Source organism: Anomaloglossus baeobatrachus, chromosome 4, assembly GCF_048569485.1.
Source record: "Anomaloglossus baeobatrachus isolate aAnoBae1 chromosome 4, aAnoBae1.hap1, whole genome shotgun sequence".
NCBI lineage: Eukaryota > Metazoa > Chordata > Amphibia > Anura > Aromobatidae > Anomaloglossus > Anomaloglossus baeobatrachus.
Genome location: NC_134356.1, coordinates 335,212,946 through 335,228,163, shown reverse-complemented (window position 1 = coordinate 335,228,163; position 15,218 = coordinate 335,212,946). Strand labels below are relative to the sequence as shown.

At 42.8% G+C, this 15,218-nt stretch overlaps 1 protein-coding gene across 3 annotated transcripts in view; it reads left to right on the top strand.

The window, feature by feature from the left end:
- Positions 1 to 15,218, top strand: part of TSPAN12 (tetraspanin 12) — a 281,046-nt gene that overhangs the window by 208,806 nt on the left and 57,022 nt on the right. For all 3 annotated transcript variants that reach the window (XM_075342523.1, XM_075342525.1, XM_075342522.1), the window contains one exon: positions 8,523 to 8,630. In XM_075342523.1, the coding sequence (XP_075198638.1) occupies positions 8,523 to 8,630 (108 nt within the window). The remainder of the gene's footprint in view (positions 1 to 8,522; positions 8,631 to 15,218) is intronic.

The following is a 15,218-nucleotide window of genomic DNA, read 5'->3' as shown; positions in this document are numbered from 1 at the left end:
TTGCCCCCTTGCCATAGTGATAGTTCTGCTTCACATAACTTGTATTTTTTCCTGTTGTGTATAAATATGTGACTCTTCAGATTTTGTATTATACTGAGCTTGATGAAGAGAGCTGAGTAGTCTCAAAAGCTTGCTATATTATTACCATCTATTCAGTTAGCCATTGAAGTCGAAACACTCCCCACTTATTTCTTTCTTATTTAATCTTAAAGTTCCAGATAGCTTAAGGGGAGTCCAAATAAGTTATGGTTCAATTAAAGACTTTTCTGTTTTGCTGATATAGTTGATGGTCCCTCTAGGTCCTTGTTACCTTTTAATAAAATACAATCAAGCTACAACCTGCCTTGAAACTCTTTCTTCCCATATTTACAAATTCGGCATTATATGCAGTCTCTGTACTCCTCCTTGGTTATCTCTGCACCAACTCGCTTTGAGGGGCTTTCTAGGGCAGGAGTATAGACCAAGGGTCTTATCTCTGACATTTATAAGATTTTATTTGTCCCACGTCCAGAAGAGCCTCCGAGGCACTCCTACATGGCCAGGTGGGAGGGTTACTTGGGTGAGTCTCTTTCTCCTGGTATATGGCAGGGGATTTGAAGAAGAGCAGCTAAGACCTCAACCTCTTATACGAAAAAGAAAAACCAATATAAATTACTTATGTTCTGGTATCACACTCCTTCGTTCTTGCAAAAACTTAATCTTAATATTCCTAACCAATTAGAGGTGTGGATCCAATGATTGAGACTTAACTATTCTGTTGGGAGTGTTCCACCATACAAAGGTTTTGGTATAAGGTCAAAAATTTCATCTCTGAGGTTGCAGGCCTCCACACTTAATTAGACCCTAAATTCTACTTGCTTAATATCCACCCATTTCGATTTGGAAGTAGGACCCAACAGATTCTTCCACATTTAACTACAGCTGTAAGATGTTTAATAGCAAGGAACTGGAAGTTGACTCATTCTCCTTCATTCAGTGAGTTACATTCTCGGGTGCAGAACATTCGAGGTATGGCACATCTCACAGCTTTAATAAATAACACGTCTGAATGTTTTGAAACAACATGGAATCTGTGGGATGTATACTGGGCTCAGACTGTTTAATAAGGGTAATTAAAGCAAACAATATCATCAACCCCCCTGGCTCTTTCCTCTTTCATTGTCTTGTCAATTCAATTTGTCTTTACTATATTTGTTACATGGTTTGCTTTGAATTTCTGTATGCATTTTTTTGGAGTGATATATACCTGTAATGTTATGGTGAAAAATTAATAAATAATCAGTTATATAAAAAAAAGTATACACACACAAATGTACACCTCAAAAGATTCCTCACCGAGTGGATGCGTTATGGTGCAGCAACCATAATAGCAGGACAACAAGTGAATATGCACACAATGATATATAGGCAGTGGCGTATAGTCAATAGAGGCAGACCATGCCACTGCTATGGGGCCCGTGAGCTGGAGGCAGGAGGGGGGGCCCGGACGCCGACAGCCCAGGCTCCTTCCCTTTCATCCCTCAGTTCACCGGGCCCCAGGGGGCGGGGCTGCCATCAGGGCAATGAGGGGGCCCAAGTCGCTCATAGAGAGCTGTCCTCTCTCCTACTCTGCACTGATCTATGTGATCGGTGCAGGGCAGGAAAATGTACTATGGAGGCTACGCTGAAGGACCTGTCATCTAACTAATCATGTGCCTGATCACATGACCAATGAACATGCAGGTCCTGCTGTTCAGATGCTGCAGCCTCTGTGCAAGTCCCCATGGTTTCTCTCCTCTTCACTGATCAGAAACTGCAAGATGAGGTAATGTATAGTGTGTGTAACTGTGCATGTAGTCTGTCTGTCTGGATGTCTCTGTCTTTCTTTTTCCCTGCAGTATGTCTCTTTCCCGGTCTCTCTCTCATTCCCTATCTCTCTCATTCCCTGTCTCTCTCCCTCTCTCATTCCCTATCTGTCTGTCTCTCTCTCATTCCCTATCTGTCTGTCTCTCTCTCTCATTCCCTATGTGTCTGTCTCTCTCATTCCCTATCTGTCTGTCTCTGTCTCTCTCATTCCTTATCTGTCTGTCTCTCTCTCTCATTCCCTATCTGTCTGTCTCTCTCTCTCATTCCCTGTCTGTCTCTCTCTCATTCCCTATCTGTCTGTCTCTGTCTCTCATTCCCTGTCTGCCTCTCTCTCTCATTCCCTGTCTGTCTCTCTCTCTCATTCCCTATCTGTCTCTCTCTCTCTATCTCTCATTCCCTGTCTGTCTCTGTCTCTCATTCCCTGTCTGCCTCTATCTCTCATTCCCTGTCTGTCTGTCTCGCTCTCATTCCTTATCTGTCTGTCTCTCTCATTCCCTATCTGTCTGTCTCTGGTTCTCTCTCTCATTCCTTATCTGTCTGTCTTTCTCTCATTCCCTATCTGTCTGTCTCTCTCTCTCATTCCCTATCTATCTCTCTCTCTCTCATTCCCTATCTGTCTGTCTCTCTCATTCCCTATTTGTCTGTCGCTGTCTCTCTCTTTCTCATTCCCTGTCTGTCTCTATCCGTCTCTCCACCGATATCATATTACCTCACACAGAAGCTTCTTACACTAGCAATGTCTTTTGTTGCCTATAATAACCAATCACAGCTCCTATGAATGACCTCACCACTAGCTTGACTTTAATGTAAGGAATTTTTTTGGAGAGTAACTGTAAAGCGGGCTTTACACACTACGACATCGCTCAAGTGATTTCGTTGGGGTCACGGAATTTGTGACGCACATCCAGTCGCTTTAGCGATGCTGTTGCGTGTGACACGAGCGATTTTGGATCGTTGTAAAAACGTGCAAAATCGCTCATCGGTGACATGGGGGTCCATTCTCAAATATCGTTACTGCAGCAGTAACAAAGTTGTTCCTCGTTCCTGTGGCAGCACACATCGCTCCGTGTGACACCGCAGGAATGAGGAATCTCACCTTATCTGCGTCCCGGCCACAATGCGGAAGGAAGGAGGTGGGCGGGATGTTACGTCATCTCCGCCCCATCGCTTCTATTGGGCGGCGGTTCAGTGACGCTGCTGTGATGTCGCTGTGACGCTGAACGAACCGACCCCTTAGAAAGGAGGCGGTTCGCCGGTCACAGCGACGTCGCAGGGGAGGTAAGTCCGTGTGACGGGTCCGGGCGATGTTGTGCGACACGGGCAGAGACTTGCCCGTGTCGCACAAGCGATGGGGGCGGGTACGCACGCTGGCGATATCGGTATCGATATCGCAGTGTGTAAAGCGGCCTTAAGGCTTTAGACACACGGCATGAAAATCGGAGCGAGTTGGATGCAATAAAACATCGCATTCCACTCGGACTAATATTAGCCTGTGTGCTAGCACACATGAGCGATTATTTTCTCGGCCCCAATCGGATCGAGAAAACAATTGCAGCATGCTGCGGGTGCAATGCGAGACTCTTTCTCTCGCACCCATTCAAAAATCGCACTGCACTCGCGTTACACCGGTGTACCATGAGTGCAGTGCGAGAATGGCAATAGCCGGCTATGGAAGAGAGAGGGAGATAAATCCCTCCCTTCCTTCCGCAGCACTGGCCCTCCCCTCGTCAGTGCCGGCCTGTCCCCTGCAGCTGAGGTCCAATCGCATGATCGGAGCTCAGTCGCAGTGACACTCGCATGACACTCGGCTCCTGCTGTGCTCCCAGCGTGCGCAGAGTGTCATGCAAGGATCACACTAGTGCCCTGTGTGGCCCCAGCCTAAAGCACGGGGTTAAATTTTCCCCTCAAAAAATAGTCTATGACGTTCCCTGAGTCACATGAGGTGTCTGTGCAAAATATTGTGATTGTAAATGAGACGGTGCGGGTTCCTATAGTGGACACACATACAGTAGAGATTATATATATATATATATATATATATATATATATATATATATATATATAGTGCTGGCCAAAAGTATTGGCACCCTGCAATTCTGTCGGATAATACTCAGTTTCTTCTTAAATGATTGCAATCACAAATTCTTTGGTATTATCTTCATTTATTTTGCTTGCAATGAAAAAACACAAAAGAGAATGAAAAAAAAATTAAATCATCATTTCACACAAAGCTCCAAAAATGGGCCAGACAAAAGTATTGGCACCCTTAGCCTAATACTTGGTTGCACAACCTTTAGCTAAGTAAATGCGAACAACCACTTCCGGTAACCATCAATGAGTTTCTTACAATGCTCTGCTGGAATTTTAGACCATTCTTCTTTGGCAATCTGCTCCAGGTCCCTGAGATTTGAAGGGTGCCTTCTCCAAACTGCCATTTTGAGATCTCTCCACAGGTGTTCTATGGGATTCAGGTCTGGACTCATTGCTGGACACTTTAGTAGTCTCCAGTGCTTTCTATCAAACAATTTTCTAGTGCTTTTTGAAGTGTGTTTTGGGTCATTGTCCTGCTGGAAAACCCATGACCTCTGAATAAGACCCAGCTTTCTCACACTGGGCCCTACATTATGCTGCAAAATTTGTTGGTAGTCTTCAGACTTCATAATGCCATGCACACGGTCAAGCAGTCCAGTGCCAGAGGCTGCAAAGGAACCCCAAAACATCAGGGAACCTCCACCATGTTTGACTGTAGGGACCGTGTTCTTTAATTTGAGTGCCTCTTTTTGTTTTTTCCTGTAAACTCTATGTTGATGGCTTTTCCCAAAAAGCTCTACTTTTGTCTCATCTGACCAGAGAACATTCTTCCAAAACTTTTTAGGCTTTCTCAGGTAAGTTTTGGCCAACTCCAGCCTGGCTTTTTTATGTCTCGGGGTAAGAAGTGGGGTCTTCCTGGGTATCCTACCATACAGTCCCTTTTCATTCAGACGCCGACGGATAGTACGGGTTGATACTGTTGTACCCTCGGACTGCAGGGCAGCTTGAACTTGTTTCGATGTTAGTCGAGTTTCTTTATCCACTATCCGCACAATCTTGCGTTGAAATCGCTCGTCAATTTTTCTTTTCCTTCTACATCTAGGGAGGTTAGCCACAGTGCCATGGGTTTTAAACTTCTTGATGACACTGCGCACCGTAGACACAGGAACTTTCAGGTCTTTGGAGATGGACTTGTAGCCTTGAGATTGCTCATGCTTCCTCACAATTTGGATTCTCAAGTTCTCAGACAGTTCTTTGGTCTTCTTTCTTTTCTCCATGCTCAATGTGGTACACACAAGGACACAGGACAGAGGTTGAGTCAACTTTAATCCATGTCAACTGGCTTCAAGTGTGATTTAGTTATTGCTGACACCTGTTAGGTGCCACAGGTAAGTTACAGGTTCTGTTAATTACACAAATTAGAGACGCATCACATGATTTTTCAAACAGTGCCAATACTTTTGTCCACCCCCTTTTTTATGTTTGGTGTGGAATTATATACAATTTGGCTTTATGACAATTTTTTTTTTTTTCATTGAAGACAAATTAAATGAAGATAATAATACCAAAGAATTTGTGATTACAATCATTTTCAAGAAGAAACTGAGTATTATCCGACAGAATTGCAGGGGTGCCAATACTTTTGGCCAGCACTGTGTATGGCTGACGATTCTGTCTGGGGTTCGTCATTTTAATGACCTAAAAAATGGTGCCTGCAGCTTTTTTCGGGCTGTCAAAATCACGCCTAGCGGTCAATGTTTGATTGGTGAGGACTGTTTTCAGAATGGGAGATTTTCCAAGAGTGATGGTGGATTGTGGAAGGTTGGAGGTCAGTATGCTAAGGAGGATCTCAGCTCCCCCGGTAAAGGCATCACCTGGGTCCTCTCTCTGTGAGACGGTGCAGGGAGGTCAGCTCCATGTTCGATGAGGCAAAGTCCAGCATTAGAACAAAACTTTTTTCCAGCATCATGGCCAAGAAATAAGGTTAAAACCAATTTTATTACATAGCTTACTTGTGCAATTCCATCAGGATATGTCTAAGACTAATAAGAACCTCTTTTAGGTGTGAAACGCGTCAGACATTGTTTTATACTTCGTGGACGTCCATCCAACCTAGTGTTGGTTTTAACCTTATGGAATAAAATTGTTTTTTAACCTTTTCTTGGACGTGATGCTGGAAACAATTTTTTCTATTGCCGAAAGTTCGAGGGGTAGAGGCGGAGCTGTGGTGGAGTCTGAAGGGGGCCCGAAACTTTTGTCAGTATCGGGCCCGGAAATTCCTGGTGTCAGCCCTGGCTGGAGGGGCCCGGGGTGGCTGCCCACAGTGTGTGCATTTTCACTTTCATGCATCATGCCCCCGGGGCCGTCACCAAGCAGCTGATTAATGCCGCTGGGAGCCGGCACTGTTTGTATAGCTGCAGACTGGCCAATTTAGAGATTCAGACTCGCCCACACAGTGCTAAAGAGGAGGGAGTGGCCAGGCAGTAGTTTCTTCTAGTGAGAGATGCCAGGAGAACAGTCAATCAGGAGAGGGGCGGAGCTTGTTCAGTACAGCGGCGGGAAAATGAAATGATGAAAAGGAAAACAGTGCAGGAGTGAAAAAGGAGTAGAGACCACAGAAAAGCGAGAAAAGCAAACAGAGAGTAGAAAAAACAGTGAGAAGCGGAGAACAGAAGGAATAGAAAGAAAAAGCAGAGGACAGGAGGAGCAGCCAGGAAGACTCACAGGAAGTGCAGGAGGGAGGCTTGAGCCACTATCATCATCTCTCACATCACAGGAACAGGTGAATATTATAATATACAAACGTCTGCCTGTAGCACTACAGAAAAACTGCCCTGTGCTGTGCCATCACTCTGTGTGTGTGTGTGTGTGTTGCCCCTGTGCTGTGCCATCACTGTGTGTGTGTTGCCCCATTGCTGTGCCGTGTGTGTGTGTGTATTATCCCTGTACTTTGCAGAGTTTTAGTATAGATCCTAAAGGGTGCTTTACACGCTGCAACATTAACGATATATTGTCGGGGTCACGTCGTTAGTGGCGCACATCCGGCGCCGTTAGCGACATCGCAGCGTGTGACACCAAGAAGCGATGATCAACGAGTGCAAAAACAGTAAAAATCGTTGCTCGTTGACACGTTGCTCCTTTTTTAAATATCGTTGCTGCTGCAGGTACGATGTTCGTCGTTCCTGCGACAGCACACATCGCTATGTGTGACACCGCAGGAACGACAAACATCTCCTTACCTGCGTCCACCGGCAATGAAGAAGGAAGGAGGTGAGCGGCATGTTACGGCCGCTCATCTCCGCCCCTCCTCTGCTATTGGACGGCTGCCGTGTGACGTTGCTGTGACGCCACACGAACCGCCCTCTCAGAAAGGAGGCGAATCGCCGGCCAGAGCGATGTCGCAGGGAAGGTAAGTCCGTGTGACGGGTGTTAGCGAAGTTGTGCGCCACGGGCAGCGATTTGCCCGTGACGCACAACCGACGGGGGTGGGTATGCTCATTAGCGATATCGGTACCGATATCGCAGCGTGTAAAGTACCCTTATGGCTATAAAGAGTCATAATCCTTACCATTAAATGGGGGAGACAGATGTGAAAATTTATATTGTGTGTAGTGAGGGGCACGAAGAAGGGCATCCCTACTTTAGGCCAAGTTCACATATTGCAGATTTTTTAGGGATTTGTGGTGTGAACCCACTGGTCTTGGTGCAGTGGCCTTTGCTCAGTAACAGGACGGTGGTTATATTCAGACTCTATGTGGTGATATTTGGTCATGGTGTGGCGGCATTATTTTGCAATGTAATAATACATTGCAAACCTTTATATGGTGGGTGTTGTTCCGTAACACTATGTAGTAGTATGTGTTATTTCTGACTATAAGCTGCCCTCAGTAATGCATGCCAACCCCAGGAACATGTATGATTATTATGATAATATTTTGTTTGTTTTTTGTTTGTTTGGTTTTTTTTTATCGGTGGGAGGGCCCCATTCAGACTTTTGCTATGGGGCCCCATGATTTCTATGTACGCCCCTGTATATAGGTCAATAAATGTAGGACATAGGACATGCTAAGAATGCATGAGAGCTGTACTTATTGTGGGGATAAAGCACACACCAATAATAGTTGACAGTTTTGCTACTGAGATATGAGATGACACTTGGTGCTTTTAAGATTTGATGGAGATTGGAGGAAGGAGCTAGAGAGACTGGCAGATACCACTGCATGTTCTCCGTATATGATAGTTATAGCTCTCACTAGAGCTTTAGAACCACCATCTTCTCTATTTCAGAAAAAGGAAAGCCTATATTCTCTGAAGACTGATTTTACCTGTCGATTGAAAATTTTGAGACCAGTCCAGGGGGAGAAAGAAGTGGATATCTCTAATAAGATATAATACATATTTTGTTGTCTTCACGTGTACTACTTTGTGGAAAAAAAGTTGAAATGATGGTTACTCTTTAAGTTAAAAAAAAAAAAAAAGCAAAGGGTATTGATATGTCCTGAAATTACGTGAATGAAGTACGAATGCAGCCAGTCAATGTGTTGGATTTTAAATTGGTAATATAATATTTTATGATTGTCGGCCTATTTCATAGTCTAACCTGAGAAGTATCTGTCAATTAAATATTGAATATTTTGGTATTTTAGGCTGTAATTCAGTGGTCGGATATGATTAGTTTGAAATCAAGAATGCCAAACTATGGTTTACCCAGATACCAATGGTTGACCAATGCATGGAATTTCTTTCAACGAGAGGTAAGAATTTATTTAGTTTTTCAATAGTAAAAGATGATTTTCCTGGTGGTTCATGTAGCAGTCTGCATTTATTTTTACAGTTGGGGCTCAATATTCTATGATATGCTCTATATACTAGAAATATAACCATTGAGTGTTACAAGATTAATATTGAATATAATCTATCTTTCTATCTGTAGTACCTACATTAAGTGAAAAATGAGGTTTCACCCATCACCATATAAAACTTGCTGTGTTTATCTATTTTATCATCATTGTTATGTGTTAGGATATCGCCACTGCTTCAGGGAACTGGGCCGTGTATATATTCCTGGCTTGTCGTTTAGAGGGAACCTGTCAGCATGATTTTCCGAAGTTAAAGTAGAGGCATGACCATAATGGTCTTCGGCTCCTGCTCCGGTCCCCTCCAGTGTGAAATTTAACCCAGAAGGCAGATCCCTCACAAAGCAGTGGCCTGTCATGCAAACACCAGAGGCAGGCAGAAGGGCCGGGGCAGGGGGAGAAGACCCAGTGGGCAGTCCCGACCCTGTGCGCATCAATCTTATTACCCGAAAACTTCAAATACGGATTAAACAACAGCCATAAAGCGGATTTCTACGTTAAAGGTATTGACTTGATCTGTATAACAGCAACATTCTAGCCATGCCTTTATTTTAACATACAAAATCATGCTAACAGGTTCTCTTTAAAGAGTAATTGTCACTTTCCTTTCTTTTTCATAAGTCATTAGTACATGTAACAATCAGAGACTTTGTAATATATCTTTCTAGAGGAACCTACTTCTTTCTCCCCCTGATCTGATCATTTATTCTCAAAATTCTCAATTCACAAGTAAAACTGCTTTCAGTGAATACAAAGTTTCCCATATCTGAGATAGGATATAACAGTTGTTTTATACAGTACCTTGAAAAAGTATTAATACCCATTGAACTTTTCCACGTTTTTCACATTACACCCACAAACATAAATGTATTTTATTAAGATTTTATGTGATATATCAACACCGACACTAATTACCAAGTATTTGTGAAGTGTACAGGAAATCATACGAGTGACCATTTGCCTCCAGAATTCACCTAATTAGTAAATTGAGTCCCGCTGTGTGTAGTTGCTTATTAGTATAACTACAGCTGTTCTGTGAAGGCCTCAGAAGTTTGTTAAAGAACATTGGGGATCAAACAACATCATAAAAATTACACCAGACAGGTCAAGGATAAGGTTGTAGAGAAGAGTAAAGCAGGGTTAGGGTATTAGAATATAAAAAAAAAAATAGCCCAAGCTCTGAACATCTCTTGACGAACTGTTCAATTCATCATCAAAAAATGGAATAAGTATGGCACAACGTAAACTTACCAAGACATGACCGTCCACCTAAATTGACATCCCAAACAAGGAGAGCACTAAATAGAGAAGCATCTTCAAGGCCCATGGTCACCCTGGAGATGCTACAGAGATCCACAGGTCAGGTGGGAGAATCTGTCCTCAGGAAAACACTTAAGCTAATGAAGCTAATGATACACGACGAGTAAAACTGATGTGATAAAAAAAATTGAATTCCACTCGGACCAATGTTACTCTATGGGACCGCTTCCATGTACAATTTTTTTCTCGGAGATCCCAAAGAATTCCCAGGAGACTAGATTGATTATTGTAGTTTATTTTCAATGCTTTTCAAAGTCATCTGGCTTCTTCATCTGGACAAACCACATGCTATAGGCATAGCCAGACAGCAATACAAGTCCTGCATTACGCACAGTGTGATCACTATTACTGGTCACTCTCCAGCTCCATCACCTTAGTAATGGTGATCACACTGTGCCTAATACAGGACATGTATTGCTGTCTGGCTATGTCTATAGCATGTGGTGTGTGCTGATGAAGAAGCCAGATGAATTTGAAATGCATAGAAAATATACTGCAATCTATTTAGTCTCCTGGGTATTCTTTAACCCCTTAACGACCGCGGGCAGTAAAATTATGTCCTAAATGTCATAATGTTACTGCCCGCGGTCCTCCGGCGGCAGCATGCCGCGATCGGCGCACATCTCAGCTGATTTTCACAGCTGAGATGTGTGCCTGCTAGGCACGAGCACAATCGTTATCTGCTCATGCCGATTAACCCCTTAAATGGCGCTGTCAATACGTGACAGCGCCATTATAAGCGTGATCGCGGTAAAGTTTTACTTACCGCCCGATACCGGAAGTCACGTGACGTGATCACGTGACTTTCGATAGTTGTCATGGTAGCACAGGGTCATGTGATGAGTCCTGTACTACACATGACTTGCTTTCACTTTCGCTGTGCCAGCGGCACAGCAAAAGAGAAAGAGAGGGTATCTGCTGTTTACAGCTGTGTAGCTGTGATCAGCAGATACTGCAGAGCGATCGGATTGCTGATCGCAGTAGCCCCCTAGGGGGACTAGTAAAATAAAGAAAAAAGTTAAAAAAAAGTTTTAAAAAATTAAAAAAAAACCTAAAAGTTCAAATCACCCCCCATTCGCCCCATTGAAAATTAAAGGGTTAAAAAAATATACACACTTTTGGTATCGCCGCGTTCAGAAACGCCCGATCTATCAAAATATAAAATCAATTAATCTGGTCAGTATATGGCGTAGCGGCAAAAAAATTCCAAACTGAAAACGACGTTTTTTTGTCGCCACAACTTTTGTGCAAAATGCAATAAGAGGCGATCAAAATGTAGCATCTGCGCAAAAAAGGTACCGTTAAAAACGTCAGCTCGAGACGCAAAAAATAAGCCGTCACTGAGCCATAGATCCCGAAAAATGAGAACGCTACGGGTCACGGAATATGGCGTAAAACGTGCTTTACTTTTTTCGGACAAACTTCCGATTTTTTTTTAACCCCTTATATGAAAGTAAACCTATACATGTTTGGTGTCTACGAACTCGCACTGACCTGAGGCATCACACCCATACATCAGTTTTACCATATAGTGAACACAGTGAATAAAATATCTCAAAAACCATAGTGCTATCGCACTTTTTTTGCAATTTTTCTGCATTTGGAATTTTTTGTTGCCGTTTTCCAGTACACTATATGGTAAAACCTATGGTTTCATTTAAAAGTACAGCTCATTCCGCAAAAAATGAGCCATCACATGACCATATTCACTGACAAAAAAGTTCCGTCTCTCAGAAAAAGAATGGCGAAAAAAAAAACAAAGCGAAAAATCGGCCGGTCGTGAAGGGGTTAAGATCTGCTTCAGCAGCACAGAAAGTCCACATATTTCCTTCTGGGACATGTCTGGGTTTTTTTTTGACGCCATAGAATTTTTAAAGCACCAACTGCCCCTCCTATCTCAGATATGGGGAAATCTGTCATCACTGAATACACATTTTACCCATGAATTGAGAGTGAAAGATCAGTCCAGAAGGAGGAAGAAGCAAATTCCTCTGATAAGACAAATTACAAAGTTACTTATTTGGATGTGTATTATTGATTTAGGAAATAAAAATGACAGTTAGTCTTTTAATATTTGAATCTGGAAAAGTTATTTTTTTTTCTTCCTTGCAATTAATGAAGTATATATTTTTATCCCTGTGTGGAAGAACCATGGCAAATACAAAGCATACCATATTCTGTAGTAGTTATAAGAATGAAAGCTTTAGACCACTCATCCATCCATTATAACAAAAGTTCTGTGAGAAGATGTAACCTGAAGATAACGCAAAAATCCTATAAGTCTTGCAATTTCTCCTATTAAGATGAAGGACATGGAGATGGCGGCTGTAGTTTATCTTTCCAAGGACGTTTCATATTTGTTATATGCATCTCCATAACTACTACGCAAGGAAGTGCACAAAGGAAAGATGTCAGAAGTGAAATAAATGCCGCAGCACCGGAAACAAAGCTGTGCTGTGTCTATCACTGTGCTGGCCTTGTCATGGTGTTAAAGAAATCCATTGTTTTACAGATTTCCTGTTAATTTAAGCATTTCCTGCTCCTTCATTGATTTGTCTGGTTCTGACGAACATCAGCTGGGATTTTATCTGATTCATAACTCGTTAATTGCCTGATCATTTTTAATTTATAATTTTTATGTGAACTATAATTAATTCAGGTTTAATAATGTGGCTGTTATTAGTAAGTGCAGAACCATTTATCACAGACTAATGAAGCTTGTATCATCGTCCAGATTCTTAAGACCTATAAATCTTTAAGGCAGTCTTAGGGGTGCTTCACACACAGCGAGATCGCTGCCGAGATCGCTGCTGAGTCACGCTTTTTGTGACGCAGCAGTGACCTCATTAGCGATCTCGCTGTGTGTGACACTGAGCAGCGATCTGGCCCCTGCTGCAAGATCGCTGCTCGTTACACACAGCCCTGGTTCGTTTTCTTCAAAGGCGCTCTCCCACTGTGACACACAGATCGCTGTGTGTGACAGCGAGAGAGCGACAAATGAAGCGAGCAGGGAGCAGGAGCCGGCATCTGGCAGCTGCGGTAAGCTGTAACCAGCGTAAACATCGGGTAACCAAGGTGGTTACCCGATATTTACCTTAGTTACCAGCCTCCGCCGCTCTCATGCTGCCAGTGCCGGCTCCTGCTCCCTGCACACACAGCTAAGCGGTGTGCGCTGGTAACTAATGTAAACATCGGGTAACCATACCCGATGTTTACCTTAGTTACCAGTGTCCGCAGCTTCCAGACGCCGGCTCCGTGCAAGCGCAGCGTCGCTTGCACGTCACTGCTGGCTGGGGGCTGGTCACTGGTCGCTGGTGAGATCTACCTGTTTGACAGCTCACCAGCGACCATGTAGCGATGCAGCAGCGATCCTGACCAGGTCAGATCGCTGGTCGGATCGCTGCTGCATCGCTAAAGTGTGAAGGTACCCTTACTGAGGCTTCAGTAATGCTTGCTATAAATGAGCTGTGATTCAGAAAGTGAAGAAGGCAGCTCAAGGGTATGTTCACACATTGCTTTTTTGCTGCATTTTCTGCAGCTAAAACCTGCTGTCTTGGCAGTAAAAAAAAGCTGCTGCCAAAAAGCAGGTTTTACTACATTTTTTGCTTTTTTTTTTTTTTTTTTTTACTGTGTTTCTGGTTGTCATTTGTCTACAGTACATGTTTAACTCCTTAATGACCGCGAGCAGTAATATTATGTGTTAATCCCCACCTGCTGCTGCAGGCGGGGATCCGCGCACATGTCATCTGATTTGTACAGCTGACATGTGTGCCTGGCAGGTACGAGTGGAATTGCTATCCACCCCTACCTGTTAACCCCTTAAATGGCGCTGTCAAGATGTGACAGCGCAATTTAACAGCGATTGCGGTAGACGTTTACTCACCGCCTGATTCCGGAAATCACGTGACGTGATCACGTGGATCTGGTGGTTGTCATGGTAGCACTGGGTCATGCTATGACTCCTGTAGCTCACATGACTCAGATCCTTTAACCAGCAGCCGAGTACTGACAGTTATAAGAGATAATAATTTCTCCTGGTCTGAGCGGTGGTGCACTGATCGGGAGAAATGAATGAGCTATCAGACTGCTGATCCTAATAGCCTCCTAGAGCTACTAGTAAAATAAAAAAAAATGTAAGAAATGTTTTGAAACATGAAAAAAATAAAAAAAAAATAAAAATCACCCCTCTTTTGTCTCATTGAAAATTAAAGGCTTAAAAAAAATAAAAAAAATATACACACATTTGGTATTGCCGCATTCAGAAATGCCCAATCTACCAAAATATAAAATCAATTAATCTGATCAGTAAACATCGTAGCGGCAAAAAAATCCAAATGCCAAAATTATGTTTTTTGGTTACCACAAATTTTGCGCAAAATGCAATAACAGGCGATCAAAACGTAGCATTTGCACAAAAATGATACCGTTAGAAACGTCAGCTCAAGACGCAAAAAATAAGCCATCACTTAGCATTAGATCCTGAGAAATAAGAACGCTACGGGTCGCGGAAATTGGCTTAAAATTTACACCACTTTTTTCGGACAAACTTCTGTTTTTTTTTAATTCCTTAGATAAAAGTAAACCTATTCATGTTTGGTGTCTTCAAACTCATACCAACCTCCTGAAGCACACTGACACATCACCATCCTTGGACAGACTTCTGCTTGTGCACTGCCCAATAGAATAACATTGTTTCGAGTGCGAAGCAATGTTTTGTCGGATCACATGTGGACCAAAAATACAGTGGTGTGAGCGAACCCTAGTGGTTTTCACTAGTCTTATGCTCACCCTTAATTTAGCAGAATGTTAAAATGTTTTTTTTGCAAATAGTCTTTTGAGATTTCTAAAGTGTGTGGATAAGAATAGTTAAATATCAATTACTGTACTGCTAGAGCAATACTCTGCTGATTGTCCACCCAAAAATTGATACAGAAAATTTGCAGCTTATCTGCCACATTGTTCCACTGCCTTTTCAACCCTCTCTGTAGTTTTGGAGTAAATGTGATATCCATATTTAAAAATTCAGAAAATACTAGAAAAAAAATTACCTAGAAAACTCCTATAAAGTGATGTTGTTGCTTAATTATAGTGACCTGTTCTAGAATAATTTGCAGATTACCCATACAGTGACAACTCTGGGCCACAGAAGTGAACTGAGTAGCATAC